Source organism: Balaenoptera acutorostrata, chromosome 1 (assembly GCF_949987535.1).
Source record: "Balaenoptera acutorostrata chromosome 1, mBalAcu1.1, whole genome shotgun sequence".
NCBI classification, from domain to species: domain Eukaryota; kingdom Metazoa; phylum Chordata; class Mammalia; order Artiodactyla; family Balaenopteridae; genus Balaenoptera; species Balaenoptera acutorostrata.
The window spans coordinates 170,055,181-170,073,446 of NC_080064.1; the positions used below are offsets into that span (position 1 = coordinate 170,055,181).

The following is an 18,266-nucleotide window of genomic DNA, read 5'->3' on the forward strand; positions in this document are numbered from 1 at the left end:
TCTATCCATGTAATTGTATATAAATCTAAAACAGCTTTATTTGTTTCAAAACCTGTTTATGCCAGATTGCATTATTATTGTAATTGTGGAATTAAACTAAATATTATGGACTGGTTAAATACCAGTGTAAAAATAGAGTTACTCTTTCCCTGAAAACTAAGTTTGGAACTGCTTTGGAAAGCTTTGATAAAGCAAGTCACAGAAGAAATTGCTGAGCTAGGTATGAGCAAGATAACACTAAAAGGCTGGGGAAAAAATTATAAAAATCTAGAACTTTGGTTGTTTTGCTAATCTCTTTAAGTCCCCCCCGCCCCCGGCTATTTTAAAGAAACTGAAATGCGAACTAAGAGATGATGTCTTATGAATAAGACTACACAAGAAAGGAGATGAGGAATTCCAATCAGTGGACTAATTTCAAAGCAAAGTCTGTGGTCCTATATTAAAAGATTGACTAATGAATGTACATTCATCTATTTAAGTTAAAGTAAAATGTTTCACATATAGCACTTTCCTTTTTTAAATGATTCTTCACTTTAACTTACTTTGGAATTAAGTGAACACTTCCATTCCACTGTATCAATTAAGAGGCCCACTATTGTATATGCTTAAGAAACCTGAGCCTAGAAAGGGAGAGTGGGGAATAGAATATACAATATTTGGGAAGAAATTACAGTAACATGTAAAAATGCTTATGCTATAATATTACCTAGGAAAGTAGTACACAAAATAATATACACAGTACATTTATGTCTATTGTGGTAGATTGTTTACGAAGATGGCTGCAGTAATTCCTCCCATTCCTGTAGGTAGGTCCCTTTACAGTGTAAGTTTGCTGTTCTATTAAGAGGTGGAGTCTATTTCCCTATCATGTTAATCTGGGTTGGCCTTGTGAATTGCTTTGATGAATAGAATATAGCCAAACCTAGGCCTTGAAAGGCCTTGTGGATTCTGCCTTCACCATCTTGGAACACTGCCCTGAGATTGCCATGTGAAGAAGCCAGGTCTAGCCTGGAGGATAGAGGACACATGGAGCAGAGACAAGTGCTCCAGCTGAGGCCCCTTATACTAACAAGCCAGTGCTTGCACCAAACATTTGACATGTGAATGAAGCCATCTTACATTATGCTGTCCCAGGCAAGCCACCAGATGACCACAGCCTCATGAATAAACCCAGATGAAACCAGCAGAACTGCCCATCTACTCGTAACCCGAATTGTTGATCCACAGAACTTGTTGTTTGAAGCCATTAGGTTTAGGGATGGTGTTATAGTGCAATAGATAGTAGATAGAGCTCTACAGAGCAGTCATGCACTACATAAAAAAAAGGAAGTGAACAATACAGTTGACAAAGAGTTCTACAGGAATGTGTTTTTAAGTGGCAAAGAGGCCCTGGATATTGAAAGTAAAAATTGTTGCTCAGGAATTAATGACTTACCATATCATTATTCATTAAAAACTAACGTATTTCTCAACATTTTCAAAGTTAAATTTGGAGGGAAATCCATTCTTTTAAATGTTAATATTATAATTTTACATTTATTAAAATCAAATGAAAGAATTTTAAAATATTAACTTACCATGGTTTTAGTGCAGTATCCTGAGGCAATTTCATAGTGAACCTGATTTTTCTCTTCTAATATTTTTGGGCCATATGATTCCACAATAATATACAGACCAATATTTTCTGGATAGACTATTTGAGCCCAAACTGACAGGTTTTGTCCCTTGTCCAAAAGATAAAAAACACGAAAAATATCATTATGAAATGCCATGTAGGGGCATTTTTCTTTTGTTTTGAAAGCTATACTTTGTGCTTCCAGTTTTAAGGGATATTCCTGTGGATATATTGTGCCATTTTCAAAAACATGTATGAGATACATTTTACCAGATGTATTCAAGGAAATTAATGATTTTATTGTGCTATTTGTCCATAAATGCAGCTTTACTGCATCTTTAATATTAATCTTGAAATAAAACATTATATTATTTTCCATTTTTACCACAATATTTCCATAATAATCTGGAAAAAAGAGAGAAAAGTTTGTGTTATTCTATGTTGACATAAATCCATGCTGTTTTATTTAAGTGCACTATTAACCAAAATAATTTCTTTCATAGTGATTATTTATATACTTCAAGAAAATTAGAGTGTTCAGGCAAAAACCCATAACTTTACAAGATGTTTGAGAGCTTCTCTCCCACTTCATAACAGAGGGTTTTTTTTTTTCTGCATACCTTTCTCCTCACATTCACTCTATCACTTTTATAATCACATTATTAACATAGAAGAAAGAACTGGAATTAGTGCATTAAATAATAAATGAGGATGAGCATGACAGGAATGGTATTATTAGGAAGCATTGTATTATGGACTGAATTATGTTCCCTCAAAATGCATATGTTGAAGCCCTAACTCTCATTGTGACTGTATTTGGAGGTAGAGTCTTTAAGGAGGTAATTAAGGTTAAACAAGGTCAGAAGGATGGGGCCCTAATCCAATATGACTGATGTCTTTATCAGAGGAGGAAGATACACCAGAGAGCTCTTTCTCTCTCTGCATGTACAAAGAGGAAAGGCTATGTGAGGACAAAATGAGAAGGCGGCCACTGTCTTCAAGCCAGCAAGAGAGTCTTTATCAGAAACCAACCTTGATGACACCTTGATCTTGGACTTCTAGCCTCCAGAATTGTGAGAAAATAAATTTCTATTGTTTAAGCCACCTAGTCTGTGGTATTTTCCTATGGCAGCCATAGTAGGCTAATGCAATTGGGATGAAGAAATGGTGGTGGGAGGGAGACAGCACCTCTTCAGGTTCACTTTATACAAAATAATTAACTTTCTCCCCTTAATACAGTATTATGCCTAAGTCGTAGAGGTTCATAGACAATAAGTCTCTTAACCTCTTTGGTTCTATAGCCATATGTATAAAACGAACAGTTGGACTAGTTGGTTTCATAACTTCCTTTCCAGATACGACACTCTTTGCGTACAGTCCCTAGGAGTATATTTTCTTTAATTTTCAAAAACAACACTTAGAAAGGACTGGCTGAAAGGAGGAAAGTGAATTCAAAGAGTTAGGGAGGTTCGGAGCTCTTTGTGCGTTTGCATCTTACATTTGGAATATGAATAATTAAGTGACATTTTCACAACTTGCCATAAATTATATTCTAATCAAGCTCTTAAATCAGAAATACCAATTTTTTTTAGGATCAGAATACTTTAATAAGATAACAGTGTCAGCATACTACCATTTTCCTATCACACTGCTCATTAAAAACATTATTAAATGAATTTTGGATTAAATATGAAGTTAAGATGAAAATTAGGAATTATTTTTTTAAATAATGAGGATAAGAACACTATATATAAAAGTCTGTGGGACGTAGCTAAAGCCATGCAGAGAAAAATTCATAGCATTATGCTTTTCATAATTTTAAATGCTTAGAAAACAACAAAAACTGAAAATAAATGAACTAATTATTTAACTCAAGAAGCAGGCAACAGAATACCAACGTTACAAACAAAAAGCAGAAGTGAAGAATTATTAATGACAAAAGCAGAAATTAAGGAATTAAATAAAAAAGAAAGTAGATTTGATAAATCAAAGAGTTCTTTTCAAAGGAAAGGAAAACAAAAACAAAAAATTCTAAAAGAACTAAATGATATCTTGCAAGCCAAACTAGCAAGGAGTGGGACATAAACAATATTATAAATAAGCAAGAGAATATGATTACAGATACATAAGAAATTTAAACATTAAAATGGGAAGCCTTTGCCAATAAATTAGAAAATCTAGAAAAAATGAATGCTTTCCTAGGAATAAACAAATTTCTAAAATTGACTGAAGAAGAGATGAAAGACTTTAATAGACCAATTAGAGAAAATAAAATTAATGAAGAGATATAACATTCTTGGTTGGGAAGACCTGATATTGCAAATATGCAATCATCTATTCAATAAATATCAATATTTACTGAATGCCCACTATAGCTACACACTATTTTAGATATTTGGGAGGGACATATTAGTAAAAAAACTGAAAGATCATTTTCTTTTGTAGCTTCTAATCCTTTAGGGAAGACAGCCAATAAACATAAGATAAGTAAATTATACAGTGTGTTAGGTGATTAAAGCTACAGTAATCAAAACAATATAGATCTTGTGGAGATAGATGAGGGAAGGGGATAGCCTAGAAACTGAACCCAGTTAACATGAGGAATAAATGCATAATAAAATTGGCATTTCAAATCTGTAGGGTAAGCGGTGTTTAACAGAAGACTGATTTGAAGGCAACACCAGGTTTCACAGGAAAAATAGTAATAAAAAATAAAATTAGATTCCTTATACCAAATATAATTCTAGATGAATTAAAGATTGAAACATAAAAATTATAATGATAAATTATAAAAAAGAAAATATGTGATAATATCTTTATAATTGGAAAGACCTTTCATATTATGACATTACGGAAGAATTCACAAATAAAAATACTAACAAATTTGACTACATAAAAACTGAAATTGTAAATGTCAAAGTCCCTGCAAACACGCACCAGAAATTACACACAACAGAAAATATTTGCAATACGTATCAAAGACAAATGGATAATATACATTATAAGTAAAAAACATATCAATAAGAAAATAAGCAATCCAGTGCAAAATATCTAAACAGTATGAATTGACAATCCACAGAAAATATGACCAATGAACATACAAAACCAGATAAAACATCTAATTATAAAATGTGCAATAAAATGAGAATTACACATCTTTCTTCCACACTATGGGTAAATAGTAAACAGATTTTATAAAAATATACATTTTTCAAATACTTTTGGGTGAGTTTAGACTGACAATTTTAAGGATTTATCAACTTTTTAAATATTCAGAACTCTGATTCAAGAATTCTATATCTAATAATCTATGTTACAGGAATACTTGTACAAGTATACAAGTATATGTATACATATGTATATATATGCATATTCTCCACAGTGGTTTCTTTAATTTAATTTTTATTTTATATTGGAGTATAGTTGATTTACAATATTGTGTTAATTTCAGGTGTGCAGCAAAGTGATTTACTTATACATATACATACATCCATTCTTTTTCAGATTCCTTTCCCATATAGGTTATTATAGAATATTGAGTAGAGTTCCATGTGCTATACAGAAGGTCCTTATTGACTATTTATTTTATATATAGTAGTGTGTATATGTTAATCCCAAACTCCTAATTTATCCCTCCCACCACCTTTTCCCTTTGGTAACCATAAATTTGTTTTCGAAGTCTGTGAGTCTGTTTCTGTTTTGTAAATAAGTTCATTTGTATCACTTTTTAAGATCCCATATAAAAGTGATATCATATGATATTTTTCTTTCTCTGACTTACTTCAGTTAATGTGATAATCTCTAGGTTCATCCATGTTGCTACAAATGGAATTATTTCTTTTTTTTATGGCTGAGTAAAATTCCATTATATGTATGTACCGCATCTTCTTTGTCCATTCCTCTGTTGATGGACATTTATGTTGCTTCCATGTCTTGGCTATTGTAAATAGTGCTGCAATGAACATTGGGGTGCATGTATCTTTCTCAAATTATGGTTTTCTCTGGATATATGCCCAAGAGTGGGATTGCTGGATCATATGGTAATTCTATTTTTAGTTTTTTAAGGAACCTCCATACTGTTCTCCATAGTAGCTGTACCAATTTACATTCCCATCAACAGTGTAGGAGGGTTCCCTTTTCTCCACACCCTCTCCACTATTTATTGTTTGTAGACGTTTTGATGATGGCCATTCTGACTGTGTGTGGTGATACCTCATTGTAGTTTTGATTTGCATTTCTCTAGTAATTAGCAATGTTGAGCATTTTTCATGTGCTTTTTCACCATATATATGTCTTCTTTGGAGAAATATCTATTTAGATCTTCTGCCCATTTTATGATGGGTTTTTTTTTTTTGATATTGAGCTGCATGCACTCTTTGTATATTTTGGAGATTAATTCCTTGTCGGTCACTTTGTTTGCAAATATTTTCTCCCATTCTGTGGGGTTGTCTTTTCATTTTGTTTATGGTTTCCTTTGCTGTGCAGAAGCTTTTAAGTTTCCTTAGGTCCTATTTGTTTATTTTTGTTTTTATTTCCATTTCTCTAGGAGGTGGGTCAAAAAAGATCTTGCTGTGATTTATGTCAAAGAGTGTTTTTCCTAGGTTTTCCTCTAAGAGTTTTATAGTGTCCAGTCTTACATTTAGGTCTTTAATCCATTTGGAATGTATTTTTGTGTATGGTGTTAGAGAGTGTTCTAATTTCATTCTTTTACATGTAGCTGTCCACTTTTCCCAGCACCACTTACTGAAGAGACTGTCTTTTTTCCATTGTATATTCTTGCCTCCTTTGTCATAGATTAGTTGACCATAGGTGAGTGGGTTTATCTCTGAACTTTCTATCCTTTCCCATTGATCTATATTTCTGTTTCTGTGCCAGTACCATACTGTTTTGATGACTGTAGCTTTGTAGTACAGTCTGAAGTCAGGGAGCCTGACTCCTCCAGCACCGTTTTTCTTTTTCAGGATTGTTTTGGCTATTCTGGGTCTTTTGTGTTTCCATGCAAATTAAATAAAACTTTTTGTTCTACTTCTGTGAAAAATGCTGTTGATAATTTGATAGGAATTGCATTGAATCTGTAGATTGCCTTGGGTAGTATAGTCATTTTGACAATATTGATCCCTCCAATCCAAGAACATGGTATATTTTTCAAACTGTTTGTGTCATCTTCGATTTCTTTCATCAGCATCTTATACTTTTCAGAGTACAGGTCTTTTGCCTCCTTAGGTAGATTTACTGCTAGGTATTTTATTCTTTTTTGATGCAACGGTAAATGGGATTGTTTCCTTAAATTCTTTCTGATCTTTTGTTTTAGTGTATAGAAATGCAACTGATTTCTGTGTATTAATTTTGTATCCTGCAACTTTACTGAATTCATTGATGAGCTCTAACAGTTTTCTGGTGGTATCTTTAGGATTTTCTATGTGTAGTATCAGGTCATCTGCAAAGAGAGACAGTTTTACTTCTTCTTTTCCAATCTGGATTCCTTTTACTTCTTTTTCTTCTCTGATTGCTGTGGCCAGGACTTCCAAAACTATGTTGAATAAAAGTGGTGACAGTGGACATCCTTGTCTTGTTACTGATCTTAGAGGGAGTGCTTTCAGCTTTTCACCACTGAGAATGATGTTAGCTGTGAGTTTGTCATATATGGCCTCTATTATGTTGAGGTAGGTTACCTATATACCCACTTTCTGAAGAGTTTTTATAATTGAATATTGAATTTTGTCAATTTTTTTCCTGCATCTATTGAGATGATCATATGGTTTTTATTCTTTAGTTTCTTAATGTGGTGTATCACACCAATCGATTTCTGGATATTGAAAAATCCTTGCATCCCTGGGATAAATCCCACTTGATCATCGTGTATGATCCTTTAAATGTATTTTTGGACACAGTTTGCTAGTATTTTGTTGAGTATATTTTCGTCTATGTTCATCAATGATATTGGCTTATAATTTTCTTTTTTTGTGGTATCTTTTTCTGGTTTTGGTATCAGGGTGATGATGGCCTCATAAAATGAGCTTGGGAGTGTTCCTTTCTCTGCAATTTTTGGAAAGAGTTTCAAAAGGATAGGTGTTAGCTCTTCTCTAAGTGTTTGATAGAATTCGCCCGTGAAGCCATCATTTCCTGGACTTTTGTTTGTTGGAAGATTTTTAATCAAAGTTTCAATTTCATTACTTGTGATTGGTCTGTTCATATTTTCTATTTCTTCCTGGTTCAGTCTTGGAAGATTGTACCTTTCTAAGAATTTGTCCATTTCTTCCAAGTTGTCCATTTTATTGGCATAAAGTTGCTTGTAGTAGTCTCTTGGGATGCTTTGTATTTCTGCGGTGTCTGCTGTAACTTCTTTTTCATTTCTAACTTTATTGATTTGAGTCCTCTCCCTCTTTTTCTTGATGAGTCTGGCTAATGGTTTATCAATTTTATCTTCTCAAAGAACCAGCTTTTAGTTTTCTTGATCTTTGCTATTGTTTTCTTCCTTTCTATTTCATTCATTTCTGCTCTTGACGTTTATGATTTCTTTCCTTCTGTTAACTTTGAGTTTTGTTTGTTCTTCTTTCTCTAGTTCCTTTAGGTGTAAGGATAGATAGTTTATTTGAGAATTATTTTGTTTCTTGAGGTAGGCTTGTATAGCTATAAACTTCCTTGTTTGAACTGCTTTTGCCGCATCCCATAGGTTTTGGATCATCGTGTTTTCATTGTCATTTGTCTCTAGGTATTTTTTGATTTCCTCTTTGATTTCTTCAGTGATCTCTTGGTTATTTAATAACATATTGTTTAGCCTCCATGTGTTTGTGTTTTTTACGTTTTTATCCCTGTAATTGATTTCTAATCTCATAGCACTGTGGTCAGAAAAGATGCTTGATATGATTTCAATTTTCTTAAATTTACTGAGGCTTGATTTGTGACCCAAGATGTGATCTATCCTGGAGAATGTTCCGTGCGCACTTGAGAAGAAAGTGTAATCTTCTGTTTTTGGATGGAATGTCCTATAAATATCAATTAAATCTATCTGGTCTATTGTGTCATTTAAAGCTTGTGTTTCCTTATTAATTTTCTGTTTGGATGATCTGTCCATTGGTGTAAATGAGATGTTAAAGTCCCCCACTTTTTGTGTTACTGTTGATTTCCTCTTTTTTAGTTCTTAGCAGTTGCCTTATGTATTGAGGTGCTCCTATGTTGGGTGCATATATATTTATAATTGTTATATCTTCTTCTTGGATTGAGTCTTTGATCATTATGTAGTGTCTCCCTTGTCACTTGTAACATTCTTTATTTTAAAGTCTATTTTATCTAATATGAGTATGGCTACTCCAGCTTTGTTTTGATTTCCATTTGCATGGAATATCTTTTTCCATTGCCTCACTTTCAGTCTGTATGTGTCCCTAGGTCTGAAGTGGGCCTCTTGTGGACAGCAAATATATGGGTCTTGTTTTTGTATCTATTCTGGAAGCCTGTGTCTTTTGGTTGGAGCATTTAATCCATTCACGTTTAAGGTAATTATTGATATGTATGTTCCTATTATCATTTTAATTGTTTTGGGTTTGTCTTTGTAGGCCCTTTACTTCTCTTGTGTTTCCCACTTAGAGAAGTTCCTTTAGCATTTGTTGTAGAGCTGGTTTGGTGGAGCCGAATTCTCTTAGCTTTTGCTTGTCTGTAAAGCTTTTGATTTCTCTATCAAATCTGAATGCGATCCTTGCTGGGTAGAGTAATCTTGGTTGTAGGTTCTTCCCTTTCACCACTATAAATATGTCATGCCACTCCCTACTGGCTTGTAGAGCTTCTGCTGAGAAATCAGCTGTTAACCTTATGGGAGTTCCCTTGTATGTTACTTGTCGTTTTTCCCTTGCTTCTTTCAATAATTTTTCTTTGTCTTTAATTATGCCAGTTTGATTACTATGTGTCTCGGCGTGTTTCTCCTTGGGTTTATCCTGTATGGGACTCTCTGTGCTTCCCGGACTTGGGTGGCTATTTCCTTTCCCATGTTAGGGGAGTTTTCAACCATAATCTCTTCAAATATTTTCTCCGGTCCTTTCTCTCTCTCTTCTCCTTCTGGGACCCCTATAATGCGAATGTTGTTGCGTTTAATGTTGTCCCAGAGGTCTCTTAGGCTGTCTTCATTTCTCTTCCTTCTTTTTTAAAAATCTGTTCTGCAGCAGTGAATTCCACTATTGTGTTTTCCAGATCACTTTTCTGTTCTGCCTCAGTTATTCTGCTATTGATTCCTTCTCGTGTATTTTTCATTTCAGTTATTGTATTGTTCATCTCTGTTTGTTTGTTCTTTAATTCTTCTAGATCTTTGTTGAACATTTCTTGCATCTTCTCGATCTTTGCCTCCATTCTTTTTCCGAGGTCCTGGATCATCTTCCCTATCATTATTCTGAATTCTTTTTCTGGAAGGTTGTCTATCCCCACCTCATTTAGTTGTTTTTCTGGGGTTTTATCTTGTTCCTTCATCTGGTACATAGCCTTCTGACTTTTCCTCTTGTCTATCTCTCTGTGAATGTGGTTTTTGTTCCACAGGCTGCAGGATTGTAGTTCTTCTTGCTTCTCTCCTTTGTATTTCCATGGTGTCACTTGTAGCTTCTCTTTTTTCATTTCTAACTTTATTGATTTGAGCTCTTTACCTTTTTTGCTTGATGAGTCTGGCTAAAGGTTTATCAATTTTGTTTAACTTTCAAAGAACCAGCTTTTAATTTTATTTATCTTTTCTATTGTTTTCTTCATCTCTATTTCATTTATTTCTGTTCTGCTTTTTATGATTTGTTTCCTTCTACTAACTTTGGGATTTTTTTATCTTTCTTTCTCTAAATCTTTTAGGTGGAAAGTTACGTTTTTTATTTTAGATACTTCTTTTTCCTGACGTAGGCTTGTATCACTATAAACTACCCTCTTAGAACTGTTTTTGCTGTCTCCCATACATTTTGGATTGTTGTGTTTTTGTTTTCACTTGTCTGCAGGTGTTTTTGATTTTCTCTTTGATTTCTTCAGTGATCATTGGTTCTTTAGTAGCATGTTGTTTAGACTCCATGTGTTTGTGTTTTTTGTAGTTTTTTCCTGTAGTTGATTTTTAGTCTCATAGTGTTATGGTCAGAAAAGATGCTTGGTATGATTTCAGTTTTCTTAAATTAAGAGGTTTATTTTGTGGCCTAGTATGTGATCTCTCTTGAAGAATGTTCCATGTACACTTGCAAAGTATGTGTATTCTGCTGCTTTTGGATGGAAAGTTCTCTCTATATATAGCTATTAATTCTATCTAATGTGTTATTTAAGGCCAATGTTCCTTATTAATTTTCCATCTGGATAATCTGTCTTTAATGTAAGTGGGTTTAAAAGTCCCCAATCTCATTGTGGTACTGTCAGTCTCTCCTTTTATATGTATTAATAGTTGCTTTATATGCTTAGGTACTACTATGTTAGGTGCATATATACTTACAATAGTTATATATTCTCCTTGGATTGATTCTTTATCATCATGTAATGTCTTTTTTTGTCTCTTATAACAGTGTTTGCCTTAAGGTCTATTTTGTCCAATATAAGTATTGTTACCCCAGCTTTCTTCTTGTTTCATTTGCATGGAATACCTTTTTCCATCTCTTCACTTTCAGTCTGTGTGTGTCTTTAGATATGAATTGACTCTCTTGTAGGCAGGATATATATGTGTTTTGTTTTTGTATCCATTCAGCCATGTCTTTTGATTGGAGAATTTAGTCCATTCACATTTAAAATAATTATTGACATGTATGTTCTTATTGCCATTTTGTTAATTGTTTTGCAGTTATTTTGTAGCACTTTTTGATCCTTTCTTCGTCTTTTGTTCTCTTGTGATTTGATGACTATCTTTAGTGTTATGTTTGGATTCCTTTCTCTTTTCTGTGTGTGTATCTGTTATAGATTTTTGGTTTATGTTTACCATGAGGTCTACTTATAACAATGTATATATACATGTGATTGTTTTAAGTTGCTGATCTCTGAATTTCAAACACATTTTAACAAACCTGCATTTGTACTCTCCTCCCTGCGTGATTCCTGTTTTTGACATCATATTTTACATCTAATTTTTTGGTACATCCCATAACTGCTTATTGTGAATATAGATGATTTTACTACTTTCGTCGTTTAAGCTTTCTACTATCTGTGTATGTGGTTGATTTTCTACTTTTTTTGTATATTTGCCTTTACTGATGAGCTTTTTCCTTTCATAATTTTCATGCTTCTGGTTGTGGCCTTTTCTTTTTTGCTTAGAGATATCCCTTCAACATTCCTTTTTAAGCTTGTTTGGTGGTACAGGACTCTTTTACCTTTTGCTTGTCTGTATAAATTTGACTTCTCCATCAAATCTGAATGAAATCCTTGCCAGGTAGAATATTTTTGTTTGTAGGTTTTTCTTTTTTATCACTTTAAATATATCATGCCACTCCCTTCTGTCCTACAGAGGTTCTACTGAAAAGGCAGCTGATAGCCTTATGGGAGTTCCTGTGTATGTAACTTGTTGCTTTTCCCTTATTGCTTTTAATATTCTCTATTTTTATGTTTTGGCATCTTAATTACAATGTGTCTTGTGGTTCTCTTTGAGTTGACCATATTTGGGACTTTCTGTGCTTCCTGGACTTGGATGTCTGTTTTCTTTCCCAGGTTAGGGAACTTTTCAGCTATTATGTCTTCAAATGTGTTCTTGGCCCCTTTCTCTCTCTCTTCTCATTCTGGGACCCCTATAATGCAAATGTTAGTATGCTTGATGTTATCCCAGAAGTTTCTTAAACTGTCCTCATTACTTTTCATTCTTTTTTCTGCTCAGCATCAGTGATTTCCACTACTCTGTCTTCCAGATTGCTGATCCATTCCTCTGTATCATTTACTCTAATGTTGGTTCCTTCTAGTGTATTTTTCATTTCATTACTGTATTACTCACCTCTGGTTATTTATATTTTCCAACTCTGTTAAAAAATCTCTAACTTATCTCTCTGTGCATCCATTCTTCTCCCCAGTTCTTTGATCATATTTATGATCATTACCCTGAACTCTTTCTTGGGTAGATTTCTTATTTCCACTTCACTTAGTTTTCTGGGATTTTATCTTGTTCCTTTGTTTGGAACATGTTCCTCTGTTGTTTCATTTTGCCTAACGTTGTTTTTATTTCTTTGTATCTGGTAGGTTATGTTTCCTGACCTTGGAAAAGTGGCCTTTTGTAGGAGATGTCCTATGCATCCTAGTAGCACACTTCCCTCTCATAACCTGAGCTATATACTCTAGGGTCATTCCCTATGTGGGTTGCATATGACCTTCTGTTGTGGTGGGTTGACTACTGTGGGTGGCTTGGTAGGCTTTGTTGGCTCCAAATCCAGTTGGTTGCCAGGCTCTGCCTTTTAAGGAGTCTGCCAGCCACTGGTTGGTGGAACCGGATCATGAGGTGGTGGGCTGCAGAACCCCAGGGGTCCCCAGTGTTAGTGCTTGTTCACTGGTGGGTGGGGTTAGGGTCCAGGAAATCCTGGGATTGATGCCTGTCCACTGGTGGGTGAATCCAGGTCTTGGAGCTAGTGCCAGCTTACTATTGGGCAGAACTGGGTCCTCAGGTCTGGCTGCAGGGCCCAGGGGCCCCAGAGTTGATTTCAGATGGGTGGGTCCAGTTCCTGACACAGCTGGATGTGGAGTCCAGAGTGTTCCAAAGCTTGTGTTGGCCTGCTGATGTGTAGGTTCAGGTTCCAGCTGGTCACAAGGTTGGTGCTGGTCCACTGGGTCCCCAGGTTGTGGGCTGTGGTTGTCCTGTGGTTGTCCTGTGGCTAGTGTCTGCCCACTGGTGGGTGAGGCTGGTCCCAAGGCTAGAGCAGGCTTTCTGGTGGCTGGTGCCTGCTCATTGGTGGTAGAGCTGCATCCTGGGGTCTTTGGCTACAAGGCCTTGGGGGCTCCGGGTTTAGTGCTTGAGCTCTGGTGTGTGGGTCCAGGTCCTGGACCCTCTGATGGGCAAGGCTGTGTCCAGGAGTGGCTGTGGGCTCTGGGGGTCTTAAGGAAGCCTGTCTGCTGGTGGGCAGGGCTGTGTCCCCACCTAGTTAGTTGCTTGGCCCAAGGCATCCCAGCAGTGGTGGCTACAGGCTGTTGGGCAGGGTTGGGTCCTGAAGCTAATAAACTAGAGGGAGAATTCCAAAATGATGCTTGCCAGCACCAGGGTCCATGTGGTAGAAAGAGCTCTCAAAAATGGCTGTGGCCAGTGTCTGTGTCCCCAGCATGAGCTCCATTTTACTCCTGCCTCTCCAGGAGACTCTCCAAGATCAGCAGGTAGGTCTGACCCAGGATCCTTTCAAATCACAACTTCTGCTCTGGGTCCTGGAGCATGTGACATTTTCTGGGTCTCTATTTCCCACAGCTCTCCAGAACTCCTGAAAGTAAGCCCCACTGGCCTTCAAACCCAAATGTTCTGGGGAGTCATCATCTGGTGCTGGGGAGCACAATGTGGGGTTCAGACTGCTCACTCCTTGGGGAGAACCTCTGCAATTATAATTAGTCTCCTGTTTGTGGGCTGCCCAGAGATATGGGACTTGAGTATACTGTGACTCCGTCCCTCCTACCAGTCTCATTGTGGTTCCTCCTTTATATCTTTAGTTGTAGATCTTTTCTGGTCTTTTTCATCAATAGTTGTTCTGTAAATAGTTGTAATTTTGGTGTGTTTGTGAGAGTAGTGAGCTCAGGTCCTCCTACTCTGTCAACTTGTCTGAGTTCACCTGTTATATTTTGAATTTGCTTTTTAAAAAGTCTGGATAAATTCACAGGAACTTGTTAATAATGGGTTATCTGAGAAATGGAAATAGTGAAGGCTGAGGACCTTTAACTTCGTATCTCATATACTTATAAACTGTTTAAACTTTTTATTTCAGCATTTCTGAATGGCTTTCAGTACAATATTCAAACTTTAAGGTCCTCTAAAATCTATCCCCAATTTATCATTCTGACCTTATCTTCTTTTCACTATGGTCTTTTAAAAACACAAATATCCTGCTTCTCTCTTGCTTAAAACTCTTTAGAACCCCCTAGAGGCCTTAGAAGAAGGTCCAATTTCTTCATACGACTTTTGAAGTCTTTAATAATCTGGACTCTATTTCTCCAGAAGAGACTCATCCCTTTTCTCTCTGCAGAACTCTGTTTCAGCAGTTTATCATCTTTCAAGTTCTGGAAAGTATCCTGTCATCTCTGTCTCTGGGTCACTGGGCACACCAACCCCATCAATTGTCTTCACTGTCTAACCCTGGCTTATTCAGCAGATCTCAGTTTAGATACCACTTCCCTACCTCAAGGTAGCCTTCCCTACTTCTATGTCTCCCAATTTGGGTAAGGTACTCAATCTGTGTGTTTCCATAGCTTCCTATATTGTCTCTATCATAGAATTAAACATGTTGCTCTATTTGCATGTTAACTTGTCTTTATCCTATGCAATTTTGTAAACTATGGGAGGGTGGGAATTGTGTTCAAATTACCACTATATCTCCAACCCCTAGCAGAATGCCTCACAAATAGTGGTGCTCAATGAATATTTTTCAATTATTTATTCCAAAAAGTACTTATTATATACTGTTCTAGATATTGTGGGTAAAGCAGCAAATATAACGATGTCATGCAGAACTTTTTTTTGGTGGAAGATTCAGCTAACAAATAAGTACACATATCATTTGTTAGGTGATGATAAGTGCTGTGAACAAAATAAAGAAGTGTAAGGGGCAGAGCAGGGGAGTTAGGTCAGGGTCAGGGAAGAGCTCTCTGATAAGGTGACATTTGGACTTAGACCTGAATTAAGTATAAGAGTTATGTAGATATCAAAGTGAGGAATATTCTTGGCAGTAGCTTTCCAGAGAAACAGTAGATATCCAAGGAATAGCAAAGAGGCCAGTCTGGCTAAGTAACACTGAACAAAGGGTCGAGGGATAGGAGATGACATCAGAGTCCTGGGCCAGATCACATATTGTTTTTCAGGTGATGCTAAAGGTTTTAGATTTTATTCTGAGTGATATAAGAAGCCAAATGAGGGTTTTAAGCAGAGGAATAATATGATTTTGCATATATTTTCAAAGGCTCACTCTGGCTGCTAGGTGGACTCTGGTTAGGGATGTGGACTCAAGGATAAAAGATGAGAGGCCACTTAAAAATCTCTTGTATGTACGGGCTAGAGAGGATAGGGGCTTGAACTGGAGTGGGAATGGTGAAAAAAGGTTAGATATTAGATACACTTTTTAGATATAGCCAACAGGGTTTGATAATGGCTTGTTCGTGGGATGTAAAAGGGGAGGATTCAAGGATGAGGTGATGGTTTGTGGCTGGAAGAAAAGAAGTGCTGTTTACTTGATAGGGGAGGACTAGGGAAGAAGCAGGTTGAAGTGTGGGTGAGGGAAACAAGGATTCAGTTTTGGGTATGTTAGTCTGAGATGCCCACTAGTCATCCAAGTGAAGGTATCAAGAAGGTAGTAGGAAATAGTAGTTTGGAGTTCAGGCTAGGGGTCATGGATGGAGGGCAAAGAATGGATGTAAATAGAGTTCAGAAGATGTCTGAGAACCAAACCCTGAGGTAATTCTCCATTTAGGAATTAAGAAGATGAGAATGGAAAAGAGGCTGAGGAGGAATAGCTAGTGAAGTAGGAGGAAGACCAAAAAAGCGATACCCTAAAATTCAGTGAAAATAAAGTGTTTCAAGAAAAAGGTCATGTTGAATTGTTTCAAATGCTGCTGCCAGATCATGAAAGATGACTGAAAATTTGCCACTGGATTAGAAAAGTGGAAGTCATTGAAACTCTTGATAAGGGCAGTTTCTGAGAAAATTTGATTAGAGTGGATTCAAGAGAGAATTAGAGAAAGAGGAAAAAGTAAAACTAGGCAATACCTCCTTCGAGTTTTGTTGTAAAGGGGAGCAGCAAAACTGGATGGTTGAGAGTTGAAGGATGATATGGGGTCAAGAAAGACTAATTACAGTAATATCTACTTTAAATTTCATGGTTAATTTATCTCCTAACTAGATTCCTTGAGGATTAAACTTTCTATTTCTTTGCATTTCCTATAATGTTTAGTACACTACCTCAGGAATAATAACATGAAGAATACCTACTATTAATTGAAGGTTTACCACTTGCCAGGTATTATTCTAAGCATTTTATATACAATCCCTTATCTAATCAACACGTCAGTCCTATATTCTAGATTAGAAAACTGAGGCTTGGAAATGTTAAGTGACATGTTCATGGACTTGAAAACAGATCTATTTAACTCTACAACACCTGTTATAGATTAATTGAATTGTGTCCCCTCAAAAAAGATATGTCGAACTTCTAACTCCAAATACTACTTCAGAATGTGACCATATTTGGAAATAGGGTCATTATAGATATAATTATTTAAGATGAGGTCATACTGGAATAGGGTTGGCCCTGGTGTCCTTATAACAAGATGACCATGTGAAGACACAAGAATTCTATGTGATGACACAGGCAGCAATTGGAATGATGCAGCTGCAAGCCAAGGAATGACAAGGTTTGTCAGCAAGTCACTAGAAGCTAGGAAAGATTCCCTAGCTTTCAGAGGGAGTATGGCCCTGCCAACACTTTGAATGTGGACTTCTAGCCTTTAGAACTGAGACAATAAATTTCTGTTTTAAGTTTGTACCATTTTATGGTACTTTGTTATCGGAGCCCTAGGAAATGAATACAACAACACATACATTGAAAATGCATATGTAAGTTGCATATGTATCTGCTGATTGACCAAAATGAACCTCTGAAAAAAGAATCTGAGTTTGCCATTTTGCTTTGTGAGATCCTACTTAACATTAATAGAATTTTAAAGATTAATAGAATTTTAAAAGTGGTAAAACAGCACCTTTATCAAAAGCACCATATATTAATCCATTAAAATTATTACATCTTCATAAGCAAGATATCTATTACGAAATCTAGAATAATTTTTGCAGAATGAGAATACCTTACCCATAAAAACATCATGAATAGTGCTGTTATGTGATAATCTTGATAGATTTCCAAATTCTGTAGGTGTTTGTAAAACTCCAGTATCTGTGAAATTATGATAATAATAGTAGATCCTATGTTTGTCCCATAGTATTAATTCTGGCATTGCTGAATATATAAAATTTGGAATTAAAAAAGTGTCAGTAGTGACATCTAATGCAAAGTCTTGGAATACCCACTGTTCTGTATCTTCATTGTATATCACTAGGTAAATCGTTTTGATGATGTTACATGTAATGCAGTAATTTAATAACAAGGCAAGTTCCAAAGGGTGTCCTGTATACTCAACATTGTGTATAGTCAGAGTAGCAGCTGATGACATATTTAGAAGTTCTTTCAGTTTTTCAGTAGTTATTATTTTAACAAATTTAAGCAAAGCATATCCAAGATAAACCTCATTTTCTGTCCAGATTGCCATGCTGCTTCTTCTTCCTTTATCCTGTGACAAAATTGAAAATAATTAGACAATCTTTGATTTTAGGGACAGTGTTAGCAGTTCCCATCTTCTAATTTGCTACATTTAAAAATAAAACAGTAACTACTAAGGTTTAATTTTTATTATATTTATGACTAATGCTTCAGACATAGAAATATATTACATGAAAATATATTACACGCAAGCATAAAAATAAATATTTCAGTAATTTTATTATTTTATA

The 18,266-nt window shown here is 35.7% G+C and overlaps 1 protein-coding gene across 1 annotated transcript in view; it reads right to left on the reverse strand.

Annotated features, from left to right (window-relative positions):
- The window catches only part of CATSPERE (catsper channel auxiliary subunit epsilon), a 264,240-nt gene that overhangs the window by 89,650 nt on the left and 156,324 nt on the right, over positions 1–18,266 (reverse strand). The window contains exons 10-11 of the mRNA XM_057536226.1: positions 17,569–18,046; positions 1,578–2,020 (exon numbers count right to left, since the gene is read on the reverse strand). Of these exons, the coding sequence (XP_057392209.1) occupies positions 1,578–2,020; positions 17,569–18,046 (921 nt within the window). The remainder of the gene's footprint in view (positions 1–1,577; positions 2,021–17,568; positions 18,047–18,266) is intronic.